The sequence below is a fragment of the Heptranchias perlo genome, unplaced genomic scaffold (genome assembly GCF_035084215.1).
Source record: "Heptranchias perlo isolate sHepPer1 unplaced genomic scaffold, sHepPer1.hap1 HAP1_SCAFFOLD_134, whole genome shotgun sequence".
NCBI classification, from domain to species: domain Eukaryota; kingdom Metazoa; phylum Chordata; class Chondrichthyes; order Hexanchiformes; family Hexanchidae; genus Heptranchias; species Heptranchias perlo.
Window position 1 is genome coordinate 1,152,993 of NW_027138580.1, and position 24,506 is coordinate 1,177,498.

At 49.8% G+C, this 24,506-nt stretch overlaps 1 protein-coding gene and 1 long non-coding RNA gene across 5 annotated transcripts in view; one reads left to right on the top strand and one right to left on the bottom strand.

The window, feature by feature from the left end:
• LOC137308612 (uncharacterized) overlaps window positions 1-23,010 on the bottom strand; it is a 65,665-nt gene extending 42,655 nt beyond the window's left edge. For 2 of the 4 annotated variants that reach the window (XR_010959575.1, XR_010959574.1), the window contains exons 1-4: window positions 22,923-23,010; window positions 21,694-21,817; window positions 14,339-14,513; window positions 10,859-12,009 (exon numbers count right to left, since the gene is read on the bottom strand). This is a non-coding gene — a long non-coding RNA (uncharacterized lncRNA). Of the gene's footprint in view, window positions 1-1,236; window positions 3,448-8,908; window positions 9,093-10,273; window positions 12,010-14,338; window positions 14,514-21,693; window positions 21,818-22,922 lie in introns of those variants that run through there. The other 2 variants (XR_010959576.1, XR_010959573.1) reach the window with 2 other exon arrangements.
• Window positions 1-24,506, top strand: part of LOC137308609 (zinc finger protein 850-like) — a 79,809-nt gene that overhangs the window by 44,422 nt on the left and 10,881 nt on the right. Inside the window, exons 4-6 of the mRNA XM_067977228.1 lie at window positions 156-413; window positions 12,311-12,523; window positions 12,692-13,121. Coding sequence (XP_067833329.1) covers window positions 156-413; window positions 12,311-12,523; window positions 12,692-13,121 — 901 coding nt within the window. The remainder of the gene's footprint in view (window positions 1-155; window positions 414-12,310; window positions 12,524-12,691; window positions 13,122-24,506) is intronic.

The window sequence follows — 24,506 nt, forward strand, 5'->3', positions numbered from 1 at the left end:
AAACCGTCCACGTGTTGTGTGTGTGGACGAGGCTTCAACTGATCGTCCAACCTGGAGAGACACAAGGACACCCGGACCATGGAGAAACCGTGGAAATGTGGGGACTGTGGGAAGGGATTCAATTACCCGTCCCAGCTGGAAACTCATCGACGCAGTCACACTGGGGAGAGGCCGTTCACCTGCTCCGTGTGCGGGGAGGGATTCACTCAGTCATTCCGCCTGCTGGTACACCAGCGAGTTCACACTGGGGAGAGGCCGTTCACCTGCTCCGTGTGTGGGAAGGGATTCACTCGTTCATCCACCCTGCTGACACACCAGCGAGTTCACACCGGGGAGAGGCCGTTCACCTGCTCCGTGTGCGGGAAGGGATTCCCTCGGTCGTCCTACCTGTTGACACACCAGCGAGTTCACCAGTGACTGCAGGCGGTTGGATTCTACTGTTATTGCTGCTGTTAATCACATCCAGGACTGAACCATGTTCATTCTGGCAGTTGTTAGAATTTACAATGTTAGAATTTGCTTTGTTCTCAATCAAAGTTAATCACATCTCGATATGTGTTAATATCAGAGGCTCGCGAGAACAACAGAGGCCCGCCAGTCATCACATTATCTATCTGGGATGCCCAGGACATAGACTGACCCTTTGTATTGCCAGGCAGGAGACATCAAGTTAAACTTTAAGCAATTAAACTATTAACACGGCCATTATGTCGAGGTCTGGAGGAATCTCACTTCAATCTATATTCTGGGCATCATGTGAGATGACTCACATTAAAGGGGATGATTTAAGAACAGACAGCAAGGCTTTTGGTTTGTGAAGCTGACAGGACGGTCAGAAGTCCAATCTGCAGAAGCCAGGCCGGATCACATTGGGCCTGCAGGAAACCAGTGTGTGTGAGTTTATTGTCTCACCGTAATAGTTCTTATACTATTGGTGTCGGTGTAATAAAGTTGCATTCGGACAATACGCTCGATCCTGACCCACGGGGAATCATTTAATTGAGTTTAAGAGGTTTCCTTCCAGGTGCTTTGTTTCTGCTGACTGGCGGGTCTCACGACTTTGCTTGCGGTGAGGTGACGCTCTTTGAGGGTCGGAGTGAACATTTCCACGGAAATAACTGGCAAAGGAGTTTGTGAGAGACGGTGAGGTCCGTGTTTTTACTGGTTCCTGGATAGTAAATAGTGTTTCTCCTTCCCACTACAGGCAGATGGAAAATAAATAAATGTGTCCCTGTTCCATATTACATAGAATGTGCAGCACAGAAACAGGCCATTCGGCCCACCTGGTCCATGCCGGTGTTGGGTGAAAATAAATTCACATCTAATCTGTGGGAAAGTAAAAGGTGCAGTTTATTAAAACCGAGCTGTGGGAGAAGGGTCTCTGACCCCACGGTCTGTGCGATCACCTTCTCCCCGATCAACAAAATTCACAAGCTTGTATACAGTCCAAGACTGGAGCACACCGATCGCAGTTACTGCATTACTTGTTCCTCAGCCAATCCGGCTCTGTGACAACATTCAAAAACAATCTAATTATAACTTTCCATCGTTCGCTCAGCCCCTTCTTTTAGTTCGGTCTTTTATCTCAGTTTGTCCAGTTATCTGGACAGGAGGGTCCATTTCTGCTGTCTCGGGGCTCTTGGCCGATCTGAGTCAGTGACTCGTGATTGGACACGGCTCAAAGGTTAATCAAATATCCCCTGCACACACCCACCGGACAGTTGCTGCTTCGTAACCCGATTGTGCTGCAAATTTTAACCTTCTCTCCACAGGCTCAATCACTTTGTCCATTTGTGTTTTGAAAACTAGTCTCAACTGAAACTCGGTTGTCATGCTGTGTCGCCTGACTGCAACACTCAGCTGCTTCAAATCCCAACCCTTCAGTCCCTCCTGTTGGTCCCGGTACAAGTTTAGGATTTGCCCCGGGATCAACTTCCGTCCGATGCCGTTTCTGGCCCTCCCCCGGGGAGTCACCCTGTGTTGAGGGTCGGGCTCAATTGTCCTGAGCTCGTCCTTCGTTGATCATCATGTGACTCTTTCCATGTGAGACTCGTCCTCTTCTCCCGTTGCCTGTCGTTCGTCTGTCGTTGATCGCAGGGGTTTTATCGGAACTCCAGATGCTGCTGGAATGCCAGCGAGCGCCAATTTACAACATCCTTTCAAAACTGTTATCATAACACAACATGTTGTCATCACTCCAACAATTATAAATCCAGGCATCAAATACGATCCCCATGATCCTCCAAAGAGCCAGTCCAACCAACCTTCCCCTGAGGTTTGGTGTCATTTCTTTCCCTCCTTCTGTATATGTTCGGCCAAATTGGTTCTATTCTCTGAGCTCTCCGGTATGTCGGTGCAGCACTCAGCACCGATCATTGTGCATGTGCCACCTTCTTTAGCTGGGAGATTATCAAGGGCCATCCTATTCTGGAGAGCTGTTGTTCTCATCGCCACCATTTCTGCACTGATTTCAGACAGGGCTTCAGCTGTGTCATGAGCTACTTTCTCCAATACCGATGCTCCGAGTCGAATTTCTTTTATTGCCCATACCCGGGGAATTAAATAGCGAAGAACCGCCCTGTTGCTGTGATTGCCCTTTTGCATCGATAATGGTGATGATCTGCTCGGGAGGGCAAGTGATGGGTGTCTGACACCACATATCCCAAATAGCAGGACCCAGTCCAATTTCCTGGAAGCCAGGGGTCTGCCTTATGTCCACAAATAAAATAGGTCCCGCTGTAGGCAGTTAGGTTTGGGAATGTGGAAAGGCCGGACTCACCGTTCCTCCCTGTGATTCCGTTCCATTTCCCCCCACTAGTGAGGTTTGTTAAACCAGTTGTGTTAAACCACCAAACTTCTCAGGGTGAACCTTGTTTGAGTGTTGTCCAATTATGTTCACATCTACTGTTTCCTGCTTCCAGATTCCTCTCTTCCCCTCTGCTTCCATTCCTTCTCCAACATCTCGCCCCATCGGGTCTTCCTCCCCCAGTTGTGTTTGTGAGGATGAGATACGGTGGCTTTTCGCTTCTGTTATCCACGGGTTTGGACCATCCTTTGAACATGTTTCAGGGATATCCTGCACTCCTGAACTGTGCTCTTTGTTCCTCCCGTTCTCTGCTCTGGGTGTCATTCCCATCAGTACGACTGCTCGGATTGTTTCTACTGACTAACCATTCAGCCCTTTGAATGACGTTCAATGGGATTGGTCTAAAGGGGATTGGGATATGACGATATACCCAACACGCACTGTCTCCCTTGTCCCTCACATACACATAACTCAGATACAAAAAAAGGATTAACAGGGAACTCTCGCTTTTCCCATGCCGGCCGGCGTGTCACTCCGGTCAACGCCACACACATTCCACAAAACAATCCGAGAGTCAAATACATTTTAAAGACGGATTAACAACTTTCCAAAGGATTATTGAGATTGATTGCAGGGATCACCTGTTAAATAGACAAAGATGCATTTTAGTCCTTGTGGACCTTCAGTTGAGTTCAGTGTTCCCACCGCCCCATCCCCTTTATATCGAAACATGCGCAAGTATCTCCACTAACAAGGACTTGATGCGGTCCTCACCATTTTGGGGCAAAGCCTGGTTTTTCTGGTCATTCTTTAACCATTACCTTAGTTCCCGCTGGAGGAACAGGCGGAACTGCAGTCAATCCCAAATCTTTATCTCTTTCCTCCTGTCTCTCCCTCGTTTGTTGTCTCATTCCCTTTAACTGGTTACTTCGTTCCAAGACGTACCTCCGGACTCTATCTCTCAGAGGGCCCTGTATCCTCTCCTCCTGTTATTATTCCATGGGGGAGTTACATGGCTCTCCCCGTCATTAATCCGGAAGGGGACAAACCCATGGTTCGGTTTGGGCTCGCCCTTAACTTCATTCCCTTACCCCACCAGCGAACAAATGTTATCCGTTTTTAATATAACGTGTCAGTTGCTGTCTTTTCTATGTTTCTACCTCTCTATCTCTGTTTTTTTTTGTTTTTTTTTGGTGATTTGTATATTCGGAGACCTTGCAGGTAACACCTGTCTGTCTGCACACTGATTGCCTTGGCAACGGGCAGTTGAAAAAACTGTCTGTAATCACCAAGCATTGTTCTGTGAATTATAAATGCGACTTCATTTCGAGGATTTCATTTCCACATCGTTCACCTGAGGAAGGAGGAAGCCTCCGAAAGCTTGTGAATTTAAAATAAAATTGCTGGACTGTAACTTGGTGTTGTAAAATTGTTTACAATTATCTTTTCCCAAGGACCTCTAGGTCTCGGCCGGTGGGCCATTCGTATTTTTACTGGCCGTCCTGGGTTATGCTGGGCGCATGTCAGACAATTTAGACAATACTTTGCTCCATCCCTTCCTCCACCTGGCCACCACCATTCTTGTCCTACCTGATGGGTCATCGCCCCTCTGCCCGCATGATCTCTGCCATGGTGTAACTCCAAGAGCGTTTGTCGAATACAAGCGGGGGTGGGGGGGCTATTACCTTCCCGTTCTTTCACCAAACCCCCCTGATCATCTGCTCCACCTCCTGCCCGATACCATTCCTGCTTTTCTCCCGGCGCGGTATCCCAGTGTGACCTTCCGATGTCTATCTGGTCTACCTGTGCACTTGCTACCGGTAGTTCCTGTTCTAATGCCCGATGCGCTGCCAAATCCGCGGCCCGATTGCCCTCCTGCTGGCGGGTTTCTACCTTCTGATGGGCTTTAATTTTTACTACTGCTGCCTGCTTTGGTGCTTTTGCAGCTTCCAGGAGGGCCCCTATTCGCTGTTGATGCCTGATGAGATCTCCTCCTGCGGTGACACATCCCCTTCTTCCCCAAGCTATCATATAATCGTGGAGCTCTCCAAACGCATATCTACTATCTGTGTCAATATTTACTGATTATCCTTCTGCCAGGGTCAGGGCCTCAGTGAGTGCTACTAATTCTGTCACTTGGGCTGATAATGCCCCGTCCGATCTGCCGGTCAATACTGTTTCTAACTTTTCATTTACGACTGCCCGCCCAGTTCGGGGAGAGCCGTCAACATATTTTCTGGAGCCGTCCACACATCGGGTAATGTGTGGGTCTCCCAGAGGATCTTCCTCCAAAGGGTCTGCGTCAACTTCCTCATCGACTTCTGCACATCCCTGGGGATCCCCTGATCCCAGGATCCCTTCAGCGGGATTCTCCCCCCCCCCCCCCGTATCCCGAACAATTCCCACTGATTGGTCCTTAGGTATTAGGACCGTCTCCCAAGGTGCCCTCCGCATGTTCGCTCCTGACCGGAGCTTGTTATTATTGATCATTTCTCCGATCGTCTGTCTGGTATGGAGGATAATGTCCCCTGGTCATTACTGTGGGCTCGCTAACCTTTACCGCCCACGCTGCTCAGTCCAGTGCTGCTCCACATTGTGATAATCCAGCGGCTCCGGATGACTGTTTAGTGGGGTGATATGGTACTGGCCGTCGCCTGTCCCCATGGTGTTGGGTTATCACGGCGGTGTAGAACCCCCCTTCATTCTCACAATGAATGTGGACTGGTTTCCTCATGTCGGGCAGACCGAGGCCAGGGGCTGATATCAGCGCTTGTTTTAAACTCCCATCTGCCTGCTCCTGTTCTAGTCTCCACTCTACCCGGGGTATTACCGGGAATTCCCCCTTTCACCAATTTCTGGACCGGTTCCGCTGTCGCTGCAAAGTTCGGTCTAAAATTCCTCCGATAATTAAAGAGACCTAAAACCTTCCTGATTCCTCGTACTGAGACCGGTCGGGGCATCTCTTGTATGGCCTTCCGTCGGTCACCTGGCATGGCTCGGGTCCCCTGGGACAATTGTTGTCCCGGGTAAATAACTGTGCTCTGCCCGATTTGAGCTTTTTTAGGGTTTATCTTGAACCCTCCTGTTTCCAGGGCTTGTAGGACTTCAATTAAAGCAGCTGCATGTCCATGCTCATCTCCCGAGGCGATGAACAGATCGTCCACGGATTGCAACGCAGTTCTGCGATACGGGTTGAGGCTCAGTGTTTCTAACAGTGAGCTCATTGCCCGGTGGAACACCCCCGGGCTGTTATTGAACCCCTGAGGTAGCCTAGTCCATGGATACTGTCTTTTCCCAACCGTAAAGGCAAACTTATTCTGGGATTCCTGGTCTCAGGGTAAAGACCAGAATCCACGAGCGAGATCCAAAACTGTAAAAATCTTGTGCTCCGAGTTCAAGACATTTCAGATTGTGGATGGGCTGGCCGCTATTGGGTGCAATTTGGGCGTGACCTTGTTTAATTCAGTAGAATCAATAGTCAGTCGGAATGATTTCTCCGGTTTGGTGACTGGCCATACGGGCGAGTTGGTCGTGCTTTCGGTAATCCTAATTATGTCCCTTTCTTCCAGATCACCCACTATTTCTTGTCCCGCTTCCCGTGCTTCTGGTTTAATAGGGTGTTGCTTATGGGGCTTGTGTTCCGGACCTGGGACCCTGATTGGCTCCGTCTTTACCCGTCCGGTATCCTGTTTTTGTCTCAGCCCAAACCCCTCTCATCATTTGGCGTCTGGTTTTCGTTCTAGTTCCCAATCCCTGCTCGAGGATGCTGTACTCCCTCCCCGAGCCAAATTGGTGCATGGTTTATCTATACTGACCTTGGACCATCTCCTTTGGACCAAACAATTTTATTTTGCGCTGAGTCCACCAAGATATTAAATTCCTTTAGCAGCTCTATTCCTGATATGGTCCCTTCGTTATTTGGACACACATAAAATTGGGCGGGGAGGAGTTTTCCTGTTATCTCTAAAACTTGTACTTCACTTTTATAAGCCTTAATTTTTATACCCCCTAATCCTACTGTATATATAAATATTCCCTGGTTGTCGGAAGGGGAAAATCAGTCAAGGATACCGATGCTCCTGTGTCAACGAACATTCCACCCGGTTGGCCCCCTAATAATGCTGCTCCATAGACTCGGTTATCCGAGCCTCCTTTTACGGGGGCCGCCTCCCCTCATTGACTCTTCCCTTTCGACTTGAGGTGCTCCAGAAAGTCCCTTCTATCCTCCGGACTGAGATAAGTGCCCTGTGTCCGGTCCACCTTTCCTTTCTTCTGCCAACAGCTGCGACTCTGGTGTCCTGGCTCACCGCAACAGTCACATCTCCCTTTCTCTCCACTCCTGCAATCCCTTGCCATGTGTCCCATCTTCCCACAATTACAACAGTTCCCCTGAATCCTCTTGTTTGATTGCGATGCCTCTCCCTGCTGCTACCCTTTCCTGTTTCATTTTTACACCTCCCTTTTCGGTGTGTTCAGATTCCCTCGCATCTATCTGAGGTGCCCATTGAACTGCGAGATCATACGGAGGGGCGGCTACTCCCCCCATTTTTCGGATGGCCTGGTGTGCCGATGAGAGTCCATCCTTAAACATCTGGATGAAGGGCTGGTCCTGTCCGTTGTGGGTTTGCTTGCCCTGACGATTCGCAATAGGCGTCAAACAATCGTTCTCCGTAATCACGACTAGATTCTGCCTTTCTTTGCTTTACTGATTGGATTTCCCCCCCAGTTTATAGTCGGGCCCCAAGTGCTGTTTCTCCTGCGATCTTAAAGGGCCCGTAGGCCGCCCGCTGTGTCCCCCAGTGAAGCACCCGCAGGTATTGCACCCGCCCACGCTCAGTCTTGCATGCCCGCAGCGGGGTTTACATTTCTCCATTTGCCGGCTGGGCGTTTCGCCCCAAACTAACTGGTGGACGTGTCGAGGATGGAAATCATGGACTCCCCACATTCCCTGCAGATTCCTCCAGAACTCCGAGTTCTGACCACGGGGTTTCAGGGTTCCGAAATCTTTAAGGATGGCTTGTTTTTCAAGAGGTGAGAAAGCCCGAGATCGACTTTGAGCTGGCACTGGGTGTCGTATTACGGGGGCCATCGGCACGGCCGGAATATTATTCTCCTCTCTCGGTGGAGCCGAGGCAGACAGCGGGGGGTTTCTTTATCCCATTTGTCTCCTCTTCCCTCGCCTCTCAATTCCATCCTTTCGATTAAAGTCTCGAATTCTGCTCTTATTTTCTGTTCTTCCATCTCACTGGTTCGTGTATTAACCCCTTTTTGTTAACGTTACTAACTGATGGATTAAAATTACTCCTGCTTTCTTAGTTGTCTTTTGTTTCTGCTTTTCCCTCCACTCCCGTTGTGTTGTTGGTTTTTTGAGGGGGTCCCAACCATCTCTCCTCATTTTATCCATCAAGCCCTTTTGGTCGTCAGCATGGAGCCGACTCATTGATCCAGGCCGACCCCAGTCTGGGCCTCCGCCTTCCGCCAGAATGTATTCAATGTTATCAGTTTACCGCGTTCCGGTCCCCCCTAATCTTTTCCCAAAGGTAGGGGAGTCTATAACGAGGGGGCATAGATTTAAGGTGAGAGGGGAGAGATACAAAAGGGTCCAGAGGGGCAATTTTTTCACTCAAAGGGTGGTGAGTGTCTGGAACGAGCTGCCAGAGGCAGTAGTAGAGGCGGGTACAATTTTGTCTTTTAAAAAGCATTTGGACAGTGACATGGGTAAGATGGGTATAGAGGGATATGGGCCAAGTGCAGGCAATTGGGACTCGCTTAGTGGTATAAACTGGGCGACATGGACATGTTGGGCCGAAGGGCCTGTTTCCATGATGACGGTCCTGACTTGTAACTATCGCTGTCAGAGGTGATTATTTCACCTGCAGCTGTTAATACACAACATCACGGAATGCAACACAACAGATCCCGCAACGCAACACAGCAGAGAGACTTTCAGTCTGTCTCGGATTCCCAACTGACTCTGCCCTTCACATGGGGCCCAGTCGCCCTCTTAATTCCGGCTCAGGATGGGTCCTCCAGACACGTACATTCCGAAATAACACATCAGGTTTCAATCAGCTGAACCACTATTTAAACTGCATCTCTCACCCCTCACAGATACCAGGTTCTTTGGACACTGCCTCGCTCTCACACCGCCCTTCCGACTGATCCAGTTTCTGGACGGTCAAAAATCTGACTGCTCGCCCCGCTCCCTGGTGCGGGCGGTCTTCCAGCTCCGAAGTATCCCGCCGACTCCGCCAATTTGTTGGGTGAGAATAAATTCACATCTAATCTGTGGGAAAGTAAAAGGTGCAGTTTATTAAAACCGAGCTGTGGGAGAAGGGTCTCTGACCCCACGGTCTGTGCGATCACCTTCTCCCCGATCAACAAAATTCACAAGCTTATATACAGTCCAAGACTGGAGCACACCGATCGCAGTTACTGCATTACTTATTCCTCAGCCAATCCGGCTCTGTGACAACATTCAAAAACAATCTAATTATAACTTTCCATCGTTCGCTCAGCCCCTTCTTTTAGTTCGGTCTTTTATCTCAGTTTGTCCAGTTATCTGGACAGGAGGGTCCATTTCTGCTGTCTCGGGGCTCTTGGCCGATCTGAGTCAGTGACTCGTGATTGGACACGGCTCAAAGGTTAATCAAATATCCCCTGCACACACCCACCGGACAGTTGCTGCTTCGTAACCCGATTGTGCTGCAAATTTTAACCTTCTCTCCACAGGCTTAATCACTTTGTCCATTTGTGTTTTTAAAACTAGTCTCAACTGAAACGAGGTTGTCATGCTGTGTCGCCTGACTGCAACACTCAGCTGCTTCAAATCCCAACCCTTCAGCTTTAACCAGTTACACAGCCTGAAAAAACATCGCACCGTTCACAACGGGGAGAAACCGTCCACGTGTTCTGTGTGTGGACGAGGCTTCAACTGATCGTCCAACCTGGAGAGACACAAGGATACCCGGACCATGGAGAAACCGTGGAAATGTGGGGACTGTGGGAAGGGATTCAATTTCCCCATCCAGGCTGGAAACTCATCGACGCAGTCACACCGGGGAGAGGCCGTTCACCTGCTCCGTGTGTGGGAAGGGATTCACTCGGTCGTCCCACCTGTTGACACACCAGCGAGTTCACCAGTGACTGCAGGCGGTTGGATTCTGCTGTTATTGCTGCTGTTAATCACATCCAGGACTGAACCGTGTTCATTCTGGCAGTTGTTCGAATTTACAATGTTAGAATTTGCTTTGTTCTCGATCAAAGTTAATCACATCTCGATCTGTGTTAATATCGGAGGCTCGCAAGAACAACAGAGGCCCGCCAGTCATCACATTATCTATCTGGGATGCCCAGGACATAGACTGTCCCTTTGTATTGCCAGGCAGGAGACATCAAGTTAAACTTCAAGCAATTAAACTATTAACACGGCCCAATGTCCCCCCTGCAACTTCCCGATTCCCGCGGCTCTGGCTCCTCCCCCCCCCCCATCTGACCTGTCGGCGACCCTACTTTTGATCACCTCTGGACCCTGTGCATCTAAACCCTAACCCAGGCCTTTATAGCCCTGGGGCTGGATTTCTGCAACACTCTCCTGACCGACCCTCCACAAACTAAACTGCACTGCCCGAAAGGGAGGTGGAAACAGATTCAATAAATCTGCCAGCACCATATTAAAAAGACTTGATGCACTGTGTGCTTAACGCAAGGCTGATTTATTCGACATTTATCCAGAATATTAAACTCCAGCCCAGTTCTAGGGGTTATTAACATCAGCAGAAACAAACCCCAATTGTCAGAATGAACATGGTTCAGTCGTGGATGTGATTAACAGCAGAATCCAAGCCCTGCAGTTATTTGTGAACTCGCTGGTGTGTCAGCAGGGCAGAGACTGAGTGAATCCCTTCCCGCACACGGAGCAGGTGAACGGCCTCTCCCCGGTGTGACTGCGTCGATGAGTTTCCAGCCGGGATGGGGAATTGAATCCCTTCCCACAGTCCCCACATTTCCACGGTTTCTCCCCGGTGTGACTGCGATTGTCTCTCGACAGACCTGACGATCGGCTGAAGCCTCCTCCACACACACAACACGTGTGCGGTCTCTCACTGCTGCCCTGTTCAAAGGCCGATGATGTTCAGGTCCCGGTGAACCGAGTGATTCTGAGCCGCACCCGGCGAGTAATGGCGGCGGTGGGCCCCCACAATCCCCCGCGCCCCAGAAACCCCTCTATCTCTTCCCTCTGCTCAGACTGCGCATGCTCCCCAGGCCCCGCGCCCTGCATTCTGGGAGCAGCCTCGGGCCTGTCGTTTTGTCGCTCCCGTCGGACTCGCTGGAAACGGGAGAAGAAAACCGGGAATAAAAAGGCGGCGGGTAGGCGCTGGGTGATGGGTTTAATGGAGCCCCGGGGTTCCCCTCCGCCCGCCGCTCCCCCACCCCCCGGGGCTCTGATTCGGGGCCTGAGCCGCACTCGGTGTCGCCGAGACTCCGCTCGGCCCCGCTCCGTCTCCGGGACCCGCACCGCGCATGCTCCGCCCGCCAGCCCTGCCCGCGCCTGCGCGCTGCGCCTCCTGCTGATGGAGATAGACCGTATTCCACCGCGCGGGGCATTCTGGGTGGATGCGCCTCAGCGGGAACTCCTGGAATCACAGACTGGGGACAGAGAGAGGCCGTTCGGCCCATCGTGGCAGTGCCAGCTCTCTGAAAGAGCGATCCAATTCATACAGTACTCGACATACTTCATATATTTTTAGTCCAGTAATATAGTACTGAACACAGATTAGATATTTTAGCCCAGTAATATAGTGCTGTACATACATTATACATATATTCAGCTTAGCTGCCTGCATGAGAAATCAAAGGTGTCTGTGTCCTGAACAGGAACCAGCAAGTGTGGATCTGCAGAGCAGCGAGAATTGGGAGAGTGAACATGAGGTGGAGCAGAGGGAGGGAAGAGGGAGAGATTGTGGGACGGGGATTTACAGCTTGAGGGGAACGAGAGGGGAAAGAATGTTCCACAGAAACTAGAATTGTCTGTTCAAAATGACTTTTGTAAACTCCTTTTACAGGGGATTAGAAGGGGAGGATTTGCAGACGGGAAACTCAAACCAAACCTCACGTCAAGATCTGACAGAGTCACTCGATTCATCAGGACCTGAATATCATCGGCCTTTGAATGTGGAAGGAGAAATGTTTGTCTGTTGTGTCTGTGGGAAAAGATCAAACATCAGTGTGAGTGGAAAATCACCGAGACACACACACCCGAGTGAGAGTGTTCCAGTGCACTGAGTGTGGAAAGAGCTTTAACCAGTTACACAGCCTGAAAAAAGATCGCACCATTCACAGCGGGGAGAAACCGTCCACGTGTTCTGTGTGTGGACGAGGCTTCATCTGATCGTCCAACCTGGAGAGGCACAAGGACACCCGGACCACGGAGAAACCGTGGAAATGTGGGGACTGTGGGAAGGGATTCAATTCCCCATCCCGGCTGGAAACTCATCGACGCAGTCACACCGGGGAGAGGCCGTTCACCTGCTCCGTGTGTGGGAAGGGATTCACTCAGTCATGCAACCTCCAGAAACACCAGCGAGTTCACAATGGGGACAGACCGTTCACCTGCTCCGTGTGTGGGAAGGGGTTTACTGCTTCAACCAGCCTACTGACACACCAGCACATTCACACCGGGGAGAGGCCGTTCACCTGCTCCGTGTGCGGGAAGGGGTTCGCTCAGTTCTCTGTTCTACAGAATCACCAGCGAGTCCACACTGATCAGAGACCGTTTCAATGTTCTGACTGCACTGGGACTTTTAAAACCTCGTGGGAGCTACTAATGCACCAATCTGTTCACTCCGAGGAGAGGCCGTTCAGTTGCTCTCACTGTGGGAGGAGGTTCAGGCGCTCGTCCAACCTGCTGACACACCAGAGTGTTCACACCGGGGAGAGGCCGTTCACCTGCTCTGTGTGCGGGAAGGGATTCACTCAGTCATCCCACCTGCTGACACATCAGCGAGTTCACACTGGGGAGAGGCCGTTCACCTGCTCCGTCTGCGGGAAGGGATTCACTCAGTCATCCGACCTGCTGAAACACCAGCGAGTTCACACTGGGGAGAGGCCGTTCACTTGCTCGGTGTGTGGGAAGGGATTCACTCGGTCGTCCCACCTGCTGAGACACCAGAGCGTTCACACCGGGGAGAGGCCGTTCACCTGCTCCGAGTGTGGGAAGGGATTCACTCAGTCATCCGACCTGCCGACACACCAGCGAGTTCACACCGGGGAGAGGCCGTTCACCTGCTCCGAGTGTGGGAAGGGATTCACTCAGCGCACCACCCTGCTGAGACACCAGCGAGTTCACAAGTAACTGCAGGGGTTTGGATTCTGCTGTTAACCACATCCAGGACTGCACCATGTTCCTTCGGGCAGTTGTGGGGGGGTTTGTTTCTGCTGACTGGCGGGTCTCACGACTTTGCCTGCGGTGAGGTGACGCTCTTTGAGGGTCGGAGTGAACATTTCCACAGAAATAATTGGCAAAGGAGTTTGTGAGAGACGGTGAGGTCCGTGTTTTTCCTGGTTCCTGGATAGTAAATAGTGTTTCTCCTTCCCACTACAGGGAGATGGAAAATAAATACATTTGTTCCTGTTCCATATTACATAGAATTCTATGACATAGAATAGGGGGGAGTGGGACTAATTGGATGGTTTTCAAAGAGCCAGCAAAGGCACAATGGGCCGAATGGCCTCCCGTCTGTGCTGTAAGATTGTACGATCACAGATAAGTAAATATGTGCATGCAATGTGTGTCGTTACATCAATAAATAAATAATGCCTTCAATAGCTTAAAAAAAGTTCAAACATTCGTGCTTTTCCTTCCTATTTGGTTTTAGACACAAAATAAAATCACAGCAAATGTCTGTCAATCTGTTCCCATTGCTGTCCATTCTAAGCCATCAATGCACAAGGGGAAAAGGGGAGGATTCTCAAACAGCAAGTTCAGGCACATTCTTTGAATGGCCAGTCTTGCGAATGCGTCAACAAGACTCCAGTTCCAAAATGGGGTTGCATTCACTAATCAGTAGGAATTTTCAGGGCTTTTTAATTAGAGAGTTTAAAAAGTGCAACCTGCTACCTGAGTGAACACTGACTGGTGTCTCTCTCTCTCTCTCTCACCCCTTATTAACTGAGAGAGACACCAGTCAGTGTACTGACAGTAACAAGGGGAGAGTGAGAGACACCAGTCAGTGTACTGACAGTAACAAGGGGAGAGTGAGAGAGACACCAGTCAGTGTACTGACAGTAACAAGGGGTGAGAGAGAGACACCAGTCAGTGTACTGACAGTAACAAGGGGTGAGAGAGAGACACCAGTCAGCGTACTGACAGTAACAAGGGGTGAGAGAGAGACACCAGTCAGTGCACTCACAGTAACAAGGGGAGAGTGAGAGACGATATTCTGGGACAGAATGAACAGTCATTTGGACGAGGATGGATTGATTAGGGAAAGCCAGCACAGATTTGTTAAAGGCAAATCGTGTTTAACTAACCTGATAGAGTTTTTTGATGAGGTAACAGAGAGGGTCGATGAGGGCAATGCAGCTGATGTGTGTATGGATTTTCAAAAGGGTTTGATAAAGTACCACTTGGTCGGCTTATCATCAAGATTGTGGCCCGCGGAATAAAGGGGGCAGCAGCAAAACCCGTGGTCCGGATGGATTACATCTGTGAATATTAAAAGAGGTTAGGGAGGAGATAGCAGAGACACTATTACATATGTATATGCATGGTGTATAAGGAATAAATTAAATGAACTACAGGTTCAAATTCAAATTGGAGGGTATGACATGATAGCTATTACTGAGACATGGCTGCAGGATGGTCAGGATTGGGAACTAAATATACCGGGTTATCAGGTCTACAGGAGAGATAGGGAAAATGGAAGAGGGGGAGGAGTAGCCTTAATGATTAGAGATGAAATCACTTCAATGATAAAGGGGGATAGAACGAGAGGTAAGCAGCTAACAGAGACCTTATGGGTTGAATTGAGAAATGGGAAAGGATCTAAGACTATAGTGGGAGTTGTATATAGGAGCCCTGGCAGCAGCTCTGAAGTGCTAGATTGTATAAATGCAGAGATTAGACAAGCGTGTCAGAAAGGCATAGTGGTCTTAATGGGGGTCTTTAACCTTCACATAGATTGGGAAAAGCAGACTAGCAACTGTCAGAAAGGTAGTGAATTTCTTGAATGTGTCCGGGATAGTTTTCTACAGCAGTATGTCCTGGAGGCAACAAGGGGGAAAGCCATACTAGATTTAGTAATGAGTAATGAACCAGATTTAGTTAACGGCTTAACTGTGCATGAACATCTATCCAATAGCGATCATAACATGATCGAGTTCAAGGTAATGTTTGAAAGGGAAAAAAGTGAATCAGCTGCTAAGATTCTAGACTTGGGCAAGGCCGACTTCAATGGGATGAGACAGAGACTGTCCACAGTAAACTGGGCAAATCTGTTAATGGGTAAAACGACTGATGATCAGTGGGAAATGTTTAAAGAAACATTTAACGTGATACAGAATCGGTTTATACCCCTGAGGGGCAAGAACTCTACTTGCCAAAAAAAACAGCCATGGACAACTAAAGAGGTAAGGGACAGTATAAGACAGAAGGAAAGGGCAAACAAAAAGGCAAAAAATGGCACAGATCCTGGCGAATGGGAAAGATACAAAGATCAACAAAGGGTCACAAAACAGATAGTAAGGGCTACAAAAAGAGAGTATGAAAAGAAACTTGCAAGGGATATCAAAACCAATACAAAGAACTTTGATAGTTATATTAGGAAAAAGAGGGTGGTCAGGAGCAGTGTTGGCCCCTTAAAAACTGAAAGTGGGGATATTGTCATTGACAATGGGGAAATGGCGGACATGTTGAACAATTACTTTGCGTCAGTATTTACAGTAGAAAAAGAGGATAGCATGCCGGAAATCCCAAGAAAACTAATATTGAATCGGGGACAGGGACTCGATAAAATTAACATAAGTAAAGCAACAGTAATGAAGAAAATAATAGCACTAAAGAGTGACAAATCCCCAGGACCAGATAGTTTCCATCCCAGGGTTTTAAAGGAAGGAGGTGAGCACATTGCGGATGCCCTAACTATAATCTTTCAAAGTTCTCCAGATTCAGGAACTGTCCCTCTAGATTGGAAAATTGCACATGTCACTCCGCTTTTTAAGAAAGGAGAGAGAAGGAAACCGGGGAATTATAGACCAGTTAGCCTAACATCTGTTGTGGGGAAAATGCTGGAGTCTATAATTAAGGATAGGGTGACTGAACACCTCGAGAATTTTCAGTTAATCAGAGACAGCCAGCATGGATTTGTGAAAGGTAGGTCGTGCCTGACAAACCTGATTGAATTTTTTGAAGAGGTGACTAAAGTAGTGGAAAGGGGACTGTCAATGGATGTTATTTATATGGACTTCCAGAAGGCATTTGATAAGGTTCCACATAAGAGACTGTTAGCTAAGATAGAAGCCCATGGAATCGAGGGAAAAGTACGGACTTGGTTAGGAAGTTGGCTGAGCGAAAGACAACAGAGAGTAGGGATAATGGGTCGGTACTCATATTGGCAGGATGTGACTAGTGGAGTCCGGTAGGGATCTGTCTTGGGGCCTCAATTATTCACAATATTTATTAATGACTTCGATGAAGGCATAGAAAGTCTCATACCTAAGTTTGCCGATGACACAAAGATTGGTGGCATTGTAAGCAGTGTAGATGAAAACATAAAATTACAAAGCGACATTGATAGATTAGGTGAATGGGCAAAACTGTGGCAAATGGAATTCAATGTAGACAAATTTGAGGTCATCCACTTTGGATCAAAAAAGGATAGAACAGGGTACTTTCTAAATGGTAAAAAGTTAAAAACAGTGGATGTCCAAAGGGACTTAGGGGTACAGGTACATAGATCATTGAAGTGTCATGAACAGGTGCAGAAAATAATCAAGAAGGCAAAAGGAATGCTGGCCTTTATATCGAGAGGACTGGAGTACAAGGGAGCAGAAGTTATGCTGCAGCTATACAAAACCCTGGTTAGACCGCACCTGGAGTACTGTGAGCAGTTCTGGGCACCGCACCTTCGGAAGGACATATTGGCCTTGGAGGGAGTGCAGCGTAGATCATAATATCATAAGGTTTAGATTAGTTATGGAAAAGGTCAAGGAGCAATCTAGAGTAAAAATACTTGATTGGAGGTGGGCCAATTTCAGTGGGTTGAGAACGGATCTGGCCCGGGTAAATTGGAATCAAAGATTGTCAGGCAAAACTGTAATCGAACAACGAGCGGCCTTTAACGAGGAGATGGTTCAGGTACAGTCCAGGTACATTCCCACGAGGGGGAAAGGTAGGGCAACCAAAGCCAGGGCTCACTGGATGACAAAAGAGATAGAGAGTAAGATGAACCAGAAAAAGGGGGCGTATGACAGATGTCAGGTTGATAATACAAGTGAGAACCAGGCTGAATATAGAAAGTTCGGAGGGGAAGTGAAAAAGGAAATAAGAGGGGCAAAGAGAGAGAATGAGAATAGACTGGTGGCCAAAATAAAAGGGAATCCAAAACTCTTCTATCGGCATATAAATAGTAAACAGGTAGTAAGAGGAGGGGTGGGGCCGATTAGAGACCAGAAGGAGATCTAATCATGAAGAGAGGTCCAACCCCTCACCCTGAGACTATGCCCCCTCGTTCTAGACTCTCCAGCCAGGGGAAACAGCCTCTCAGCATCTACCCTGTGAAGCCCCCTCAGAATCTAATGTTTCAATGAGATCACCTCTCATTCTTCTAAACTCCAGAGAGTATCGGCCCATTCCACTCAACATCTCCTCATAGGATAACCCTCTCATCCCAAGAATCAATCTCGTGAACCTTCACTGCACCGCCTCTAAGGCAAGTATATCCTTCCTGAGATAAGGAGACCAAAACTGCACACAGTACTCCAGGTGTGGTCTCACCAAAGCCCTGTACAATTGCAGCAAGATGCTGCCAAAGTCACAGTAAAAGAGGATGTCGTTGAGATACTGGATGGGCTAAAAATTGATAAAGAGGAGGTACCAGAAAGGCTGACTGTACTTGAAGTAGATCAGTCACTCAGTCCGGATGGGATGCATCCGAGGTTGCTGAGGGAAGTAAGGGTGGAAATTGCGGAGGTGCTGGCCATAATCCTCCAATCATCTTCAGATATGGGGATGGTGCCAGAGGACTGGAGAATTGCAAATGTTACACCCTTGTTCAAAAATGGGTGTAAGGATAAACCCAGCAACTACAGGCCAGTCAGTTTAACCTCGGTGGTGGGGAAACTTTTAGAAACCATAATCCGGGACAGAATTAATAGTCACTTGGACAAGTGTGGATGAACAAAGGAAAGTCATGTTTAACTAACCTGATTGAGTTTTTTGTTGAGGTAACAGAGAGGGTTGATGAGGGCAATGCGGTCCATGTGGATATGGACTTCCAAAAGGCGTTTGATAAAGTGTCAGCAAAGTTGAAGCCCATGGAATAAAAGGGGCAGTGGCAGCATGGATAGGAAATTGGCGAAGTGACAGGAAACAGAGAGCAGTGGTAAACGGTTGTTTTCTGGACTGGAGGAAGGTGGACAGTGGTGTTCCCCAGGGGTCTGCCCCACTCTCCCCCCATCGCCCTGTATCAATCCCAAACTTAGCCCACTGCCCCATTCTCTCCACACAGCCCTGTATCAATCCCAAACTAATCCCAGTGCCCCGCTCTCTCCCCATAGCCCTGTATCAATCCCAAACTAATCTCCCCATAGCCCTGTATCAATCCCAAACCAATCTCCCCATAGCCCTGTATCAATCCCAAACTAATCCCACTGCCCCGCTCTCTCCCCATAGCCCTGTATCAATCCCAAACTAATCCCACTGCCCCGGTCTCTCCCCATAGCTCTGTATCAATCCCAAACAAATCCCACTGCCCCATTCTCTCCCCATAGCTGTGTATCATTCCCAACTAATCCCACTGCCCCATTCTCTCCCCATAGCCCTGCATCAATCCCAAACTGATCCCACTGCCCCGCTCTCTCCCCATAGCCCTGTATCAATCCCAAATTAATCCCACTGCCCTGCTCTCTCCCCATAGCCCTCTCTCAATCCCAAACTAATCCCACTGCCCCACTCTCCCCCCACAGCCCTGTCTCAATCCCAAACTAATCCCACTGCCCCGCTTTCTCACCACAGCCCTGCATCAATCCCCAAACTAATCCCCCTTTCCCCGCTCTCTCCCCATTGCCCTGTCTCAATCCCAAACGAATCCCACTGCCCCATTCTCTCCCATTAGCCCTGCATCAATCCCCAAACTAATCCCCCTTTCCCCGCTCTCTCCCCATTGCCCTGTATCAATCCCAAACTAATCCCACTGCCCCGCTCTCTCCCAATAGTCCTGTATCAATCCCAAATTAATCCCACTGCCCCGCTCTCTCCCCATAGCCCTGTATCAATCCCCAAACTAATCCCACTGCCCCATTCTCTCCCCATAGCCCTGTAACAATCCCCAAACTAATCCCACTGCCCCACTCTCTCCCCATAGCCCTGTATCAATCCCAAACTAATCCCACTGCCCCGCTCTCTCCCCATCGCCCTCTCTCAATCCCAAACTAATCCCACTGCCCCACTCTCTCCCCATAGCCCTGTATCAATCCCAAACTAATCCCACTGCCCCACTCTCTCCCCATAGTCCTGTATCAATCCCAAACTAATCCCACTGCCCCGCTCTCTCCCCATCGCCCTCTCTCAATCCCAAACTAATCCCACTGCCCCACTCTCTCCCCACAGCCCTGTATCAATCCCAAACTAATCCCACTGCCCCACTCTGTAAGGGAATATAGTTTCCACACAAATTCAGTCCTCGTGGTTAAAAACACACTTCCTGAGGCAAGATCAGTGAAATGGGCCTGTAGGTTCGAACACGTCGCTAGGCAACCACATTCCAGAACCAAGGAAGGACGATAGCTGGGCCTCTCGTACTGATAAGGGAACCATCTGAGTCCACATCTCACTTTTGATGTGTAACTTTTCCTGTCTTTCTATGATCAGCTGTCTGTATTAATCAAACAGGACATGGAATATATGGGAACTGATGAGTTTCTGTCAGTTTTATCAGGGCCTTTTGCATCTCAGGGAGTTGCCCGACTGGTGGAGACTGCGAACGGAAACAGTTGCAGCCACAGGAGGAGACAGCTCTCGAAGCCTCTCACATAACAAGGAGGCCTCAGGGTTAATGGCCTGGGAACAGGCAGGGAGGAAGAGAACAAGTTCAGGCCGCCAGCCTCGGCCTTGAAGTGAAGGGAGGTTTGAGGGGCAGGCCCCTCGAGTGTTGGAGGCCCAAGATTGGCCAACCAGAGGCAACGACATTTTGAGGGCCACTCAATCAGCCCGTGAAACGTAGAGATGAGAATTGGGCTGACCGCTCTTCCTTTGTCTGGAGAGATACACGAGGCCTCGTTGGCCACCGCGCCCTTGAGAGTGAGCCCGATAGGGGAGATCCCACTGTGTGAGTGACAGCCCCGGGGCCATCCCCCAAAAGGAACAGGAAAGAGAGAGACCCCCCTTTCGAGAGTCAGGGAGTGAAAAGAGGGAGAGAAGGAGTTATAGAGAAGACAAGGTGTAGAGGGAAAAGAGGTTAAACAGACAGGACCAAAAGTTACGATCTCCGCCCAGAGGATAGCGGAGTAAATTAATGCCTTGTTTTCCGGTTATTATTCCTTAAATACTTGAATGTATTGGTCCTTGCTTTTGTTCAAATAAAAGATCATCACTGTAACCAATTGGTGGCAGGTTCACCGACATAAACCTGACAACTCTCCCCACAGCCCTGCATCAATCCCCAAACTAATCCCACTGCCCCACTCTCTCCCCATCGCACTATATCAATCCCAATCGAATCCCACTGCCCCACTCTCTTCCCCCATCGCCCTGTATCAATCCCAAACTAATCCCACTGCCCCACTCTCTCCCCATAGCCCTGTATCAATCCCAAACTAATCCCACTGGCCCACTGTCTCCCCATAGCCCTGTATCAATCCCAAACTAATCCCACTGCCCCAATCTCTCCCCATAGCCCTGTATCAATCCCAAACTAATCCCACTGCCCTGATCTCTCCCCCGAGCCCTGTATCAATCCCAAACTAATCCAACTGCCGTGCTCTCCTGTCACTCTGTTGCTCTTCGTACACTGACTGGTGTCTCTCACTCTCCCCTTATCACTGTCAGGACACTGACTGGTGTCTCTCTCTCTCTCTCTCTCTCTCCCCTTGTTAATGTCAGTACATTGACTGGTGTCTCTCTCTTCCCCCCCTTGTTACTGTCAGTACACTGACTGGTGTCTCTCTCTCACTCCCCTTGTTACTGTGAGTACACCGACTGGTGTCTCTCTCTCTCCCCTTGTTACTGTCAGTACACTGACTGGTGTCTCTCTCTCTCTCTCTCCCCTTGTTACTGTCACGACACTGACTGGTGTCTCTCTCTCTCTCTCCCCTTGTTTCAGGGACAGGCAACATTCCACATTGCCCACCAGACTCTGTTTTTTTCTGGTGGATTGTGGGCGTCCCACTCTGTGTGAAATGCAGGTCAGTCGGAACTGTCAGCGTTTTTTAATTGGAGATTTTAAAAAGTGGAACCTTTGAGACACGGAAATATTGATTTTGTACCAAAGATTCATTTGGGATTGGAGTAAACAGTGTAATATTTTATTGCAAAATAATCTCAGGCCAGAGAAAATCAAAGGAGTGGATGGGGTTCAGACAGAGAAACCTTACAGAGAAAGATTATTTGTGATCACCAGGCATTGTTCTCTGACTATTTATGCTGTGCATTTATGGAATCCGACACTCACCTGACGAAGGAGGAAAGCTCCGAAAGCTTGTGATTCCAAATAAAGCTGTTGGACTATAACCTGGTGTTGGAAGACTTCAAACATTTGTCCACCCCAGTCCATCACCGGCATCTCCACATCATCACTAAAAAAAACAGATGATCTGGTCATTATCACATTGCTGTTTGTGGGATCTTGCTGTGCGCAAATTGACTTCTGCGTTTCCAACATTACAACAGTGTCTACACTTCAAAAAAGTACTTCATTGGCTGTAAAGGGCTTTGGGATGTCCTGAGGCTATATAAATGCAAGTCTTTCTTCCTTTGTTCTAAGAGGTGTCCGGATAGAGGCCTATAAAATAATTACAGGGCTGGATAGCATCCGATTATTCCAGTTTAACAGATTGGGGAGGACCAGGGAACACGAGTTTAAACTATGGAAGAGTAGGAATAGACTGGATGTGAGGCGGTTCCTCTTTTCCCAGAGAGTACCGAGCCTCTAGAATACGTTCCCAGCTGGTGGGGTGGGTGCTGGCTCTCTGCCTTCAAGAGGGAGCTGGACCAGTTCCTGACTGGTCCATCATATAGAAGGTCAGTGTCTTTCTGGACAACACTTGGTCCGTGTGATCTGCTGGACTGCTTTTGACAGATCAATTAGCTCCAATCTCATCTCAGGAGATCTCAACCACTCAACATACTGTCCACGGGGGAGTTCTCCCAGTGCCCTGGGACCAACATTCGTGCTTCAAACAACACCAGCAAAAAAACACTTGATTGAACGGCCACTCGTCTCATTGCTGTTTGTGGGATCAAGCTGGCTGCCCCGTAACAACAGGGACTGCACTTCAAAAGGACTTGTGGTATCTTAAGCGACATTAAAAAGAGGCAGCACACTGTGTGTTTAACGCAAAGCTGATTTCTTTCGCTTTTATCCAGAATATGAAACTCCAGCCCAGTTATAGGGATTATTAACATCAGAAACAAACCCCAACTGTCAGAATGAACATGGTTCAGTCCTGGATGTGATTAACAGCAGAATCCAACCCCTGCATCACAGGTGAACTCGCTGGTGAGTCAGAAGGTGGGATGACTGAGTGAATCCCTTCCCACACACGGAGCAGGTGAACGGCCTCTCCCCGGTGTGAGCACGTCGATGAGTTTCCAGCTCCGACGGGGAACTGAATCCCTTCCCACAGTCCCCACATTTCCACGGTTTCTCCCCGGTGTGACTGCGATTGTCTCTCGACAGACCTGATGATCGGCTGAAGCCTCCTCCACACACAGAACACGTGTGCGGTCTCTCACTGCCGGGATTGGTGCTTTTTCTTTCCACATTCAAAGGCCGATGATATTCAGGTCCTGATGAATCGAGGGACTCGGTCAGATCTTGACGTGAGGTTTGGTTTGAGTTTCCCGTCTGCAAATCCTCCCCTTCTAATACCCTGTAAAATGAATTTAAAACAGGAAAAGGGGAGTGTGAGAGAGAACCCACAAATAAACAAAGGCAGGTTGTGAAATTGAGCCTCATTAACCTGGTAACTTGTGGGGCCGGCACCAGAGAAAAGTGACCATGAAACTGCCGATTGTCGAAAAAACCCAACTGGTTCACTGATGTCCTTCAGAGAAGCGAACCTGCCATGGGGTCTGGGCCGACACATGAAAAAAAACGCGGGTAATGGCGGCGGGGGGCCCCCACAATCCCCCGCGCCCCAGAAACCCCTCTATCTCTTCCCTCTGCTCAGACTGCGCATGCTCCCCCAGGCCACGCCCTGCATTCTGGGAGCAGCCTCGGGCCTGTCGTTTTGTCGCTCAGTCGGACTCGGTGGAAACGGGAGAAGAAAACCGGGAATAAAAAGGCGGCGGGTCGGACCGGGGGGCGGGGCGGGGGGACGGGAGCCGCCGGACCATCGAGTGCGCGCCTCACCTCCCCGGCGGGCGGGCGGTCGGTCGCGGCCGCCATTAAAATCGATCCGCTCGGTGAGGCTCCGGGACCCGCACCGCGCATGCTCCGCCCGCCAGCCCCGCGCCTGCGCACTGCGCCCCATTCCCCAGAGCTGCCAAAGCAAGAGTTGCATTCGAGCAGCGCCTGTCCCATCCTCAGGGCCCCTCCCCCTCCCCCTCACAGCCCAGCAGCTGCTGGTGAAGTTGCAGCTACTGTTGCAATGCAGCCAGTGCATGAGAACATAATGCACAGCAGGATCCCACAAGCTGCACCGAGCAGGTGATCTGGTTTTTTGAGGTGGTCGGTTGAGGGAGAAACTCTCCTGCTCTCCTTTGCGGTGGTGGCCGCGGGATCTTTTGCGTCCACCCCGAGAGGGGCAGGCAGGGGCTTCGGTTTAACGTCTCATCCGATGGACGGCTCCTCCGACAGCGCGGAGCTCCCTCGGTACCGACCCTCCGACAGTGCGGAGCTCCCTCAGTACTGACCCTCCGACAGCGCGGAGCTCCCTCGGTACCGACCCTCCGACAGTGCGACGCTCCCTCAGTACTGACCCTCCGACAGTGTGACCCTCCCTCAGTACTGACCCTCCGACAGCGCGGAGCTCCCTCAGTCCTGACCCTCCGACAACGCGGCGCTCCCTCAGTCCTGACCCTCCGACAGCGCGGCGCTCCCTCCGTACCGACCCTCCGACAGCGCGGCGCTCCCTCAGTCCTGACCCTCCGACAGCGCGGCGCTCCCTCAGTCCTGACCCTCCGACAGTGTGACGCTCCCTCAGTACTGACCCTCCGACAGTGTGACCCTCCCTCAGTACTGACCCTCCGACAGTGTGACGCTCCCTCAGTACTGACCCTCCGACAGTGTGACCCTCCCTCAGTACTGACCCTCCGACAGTG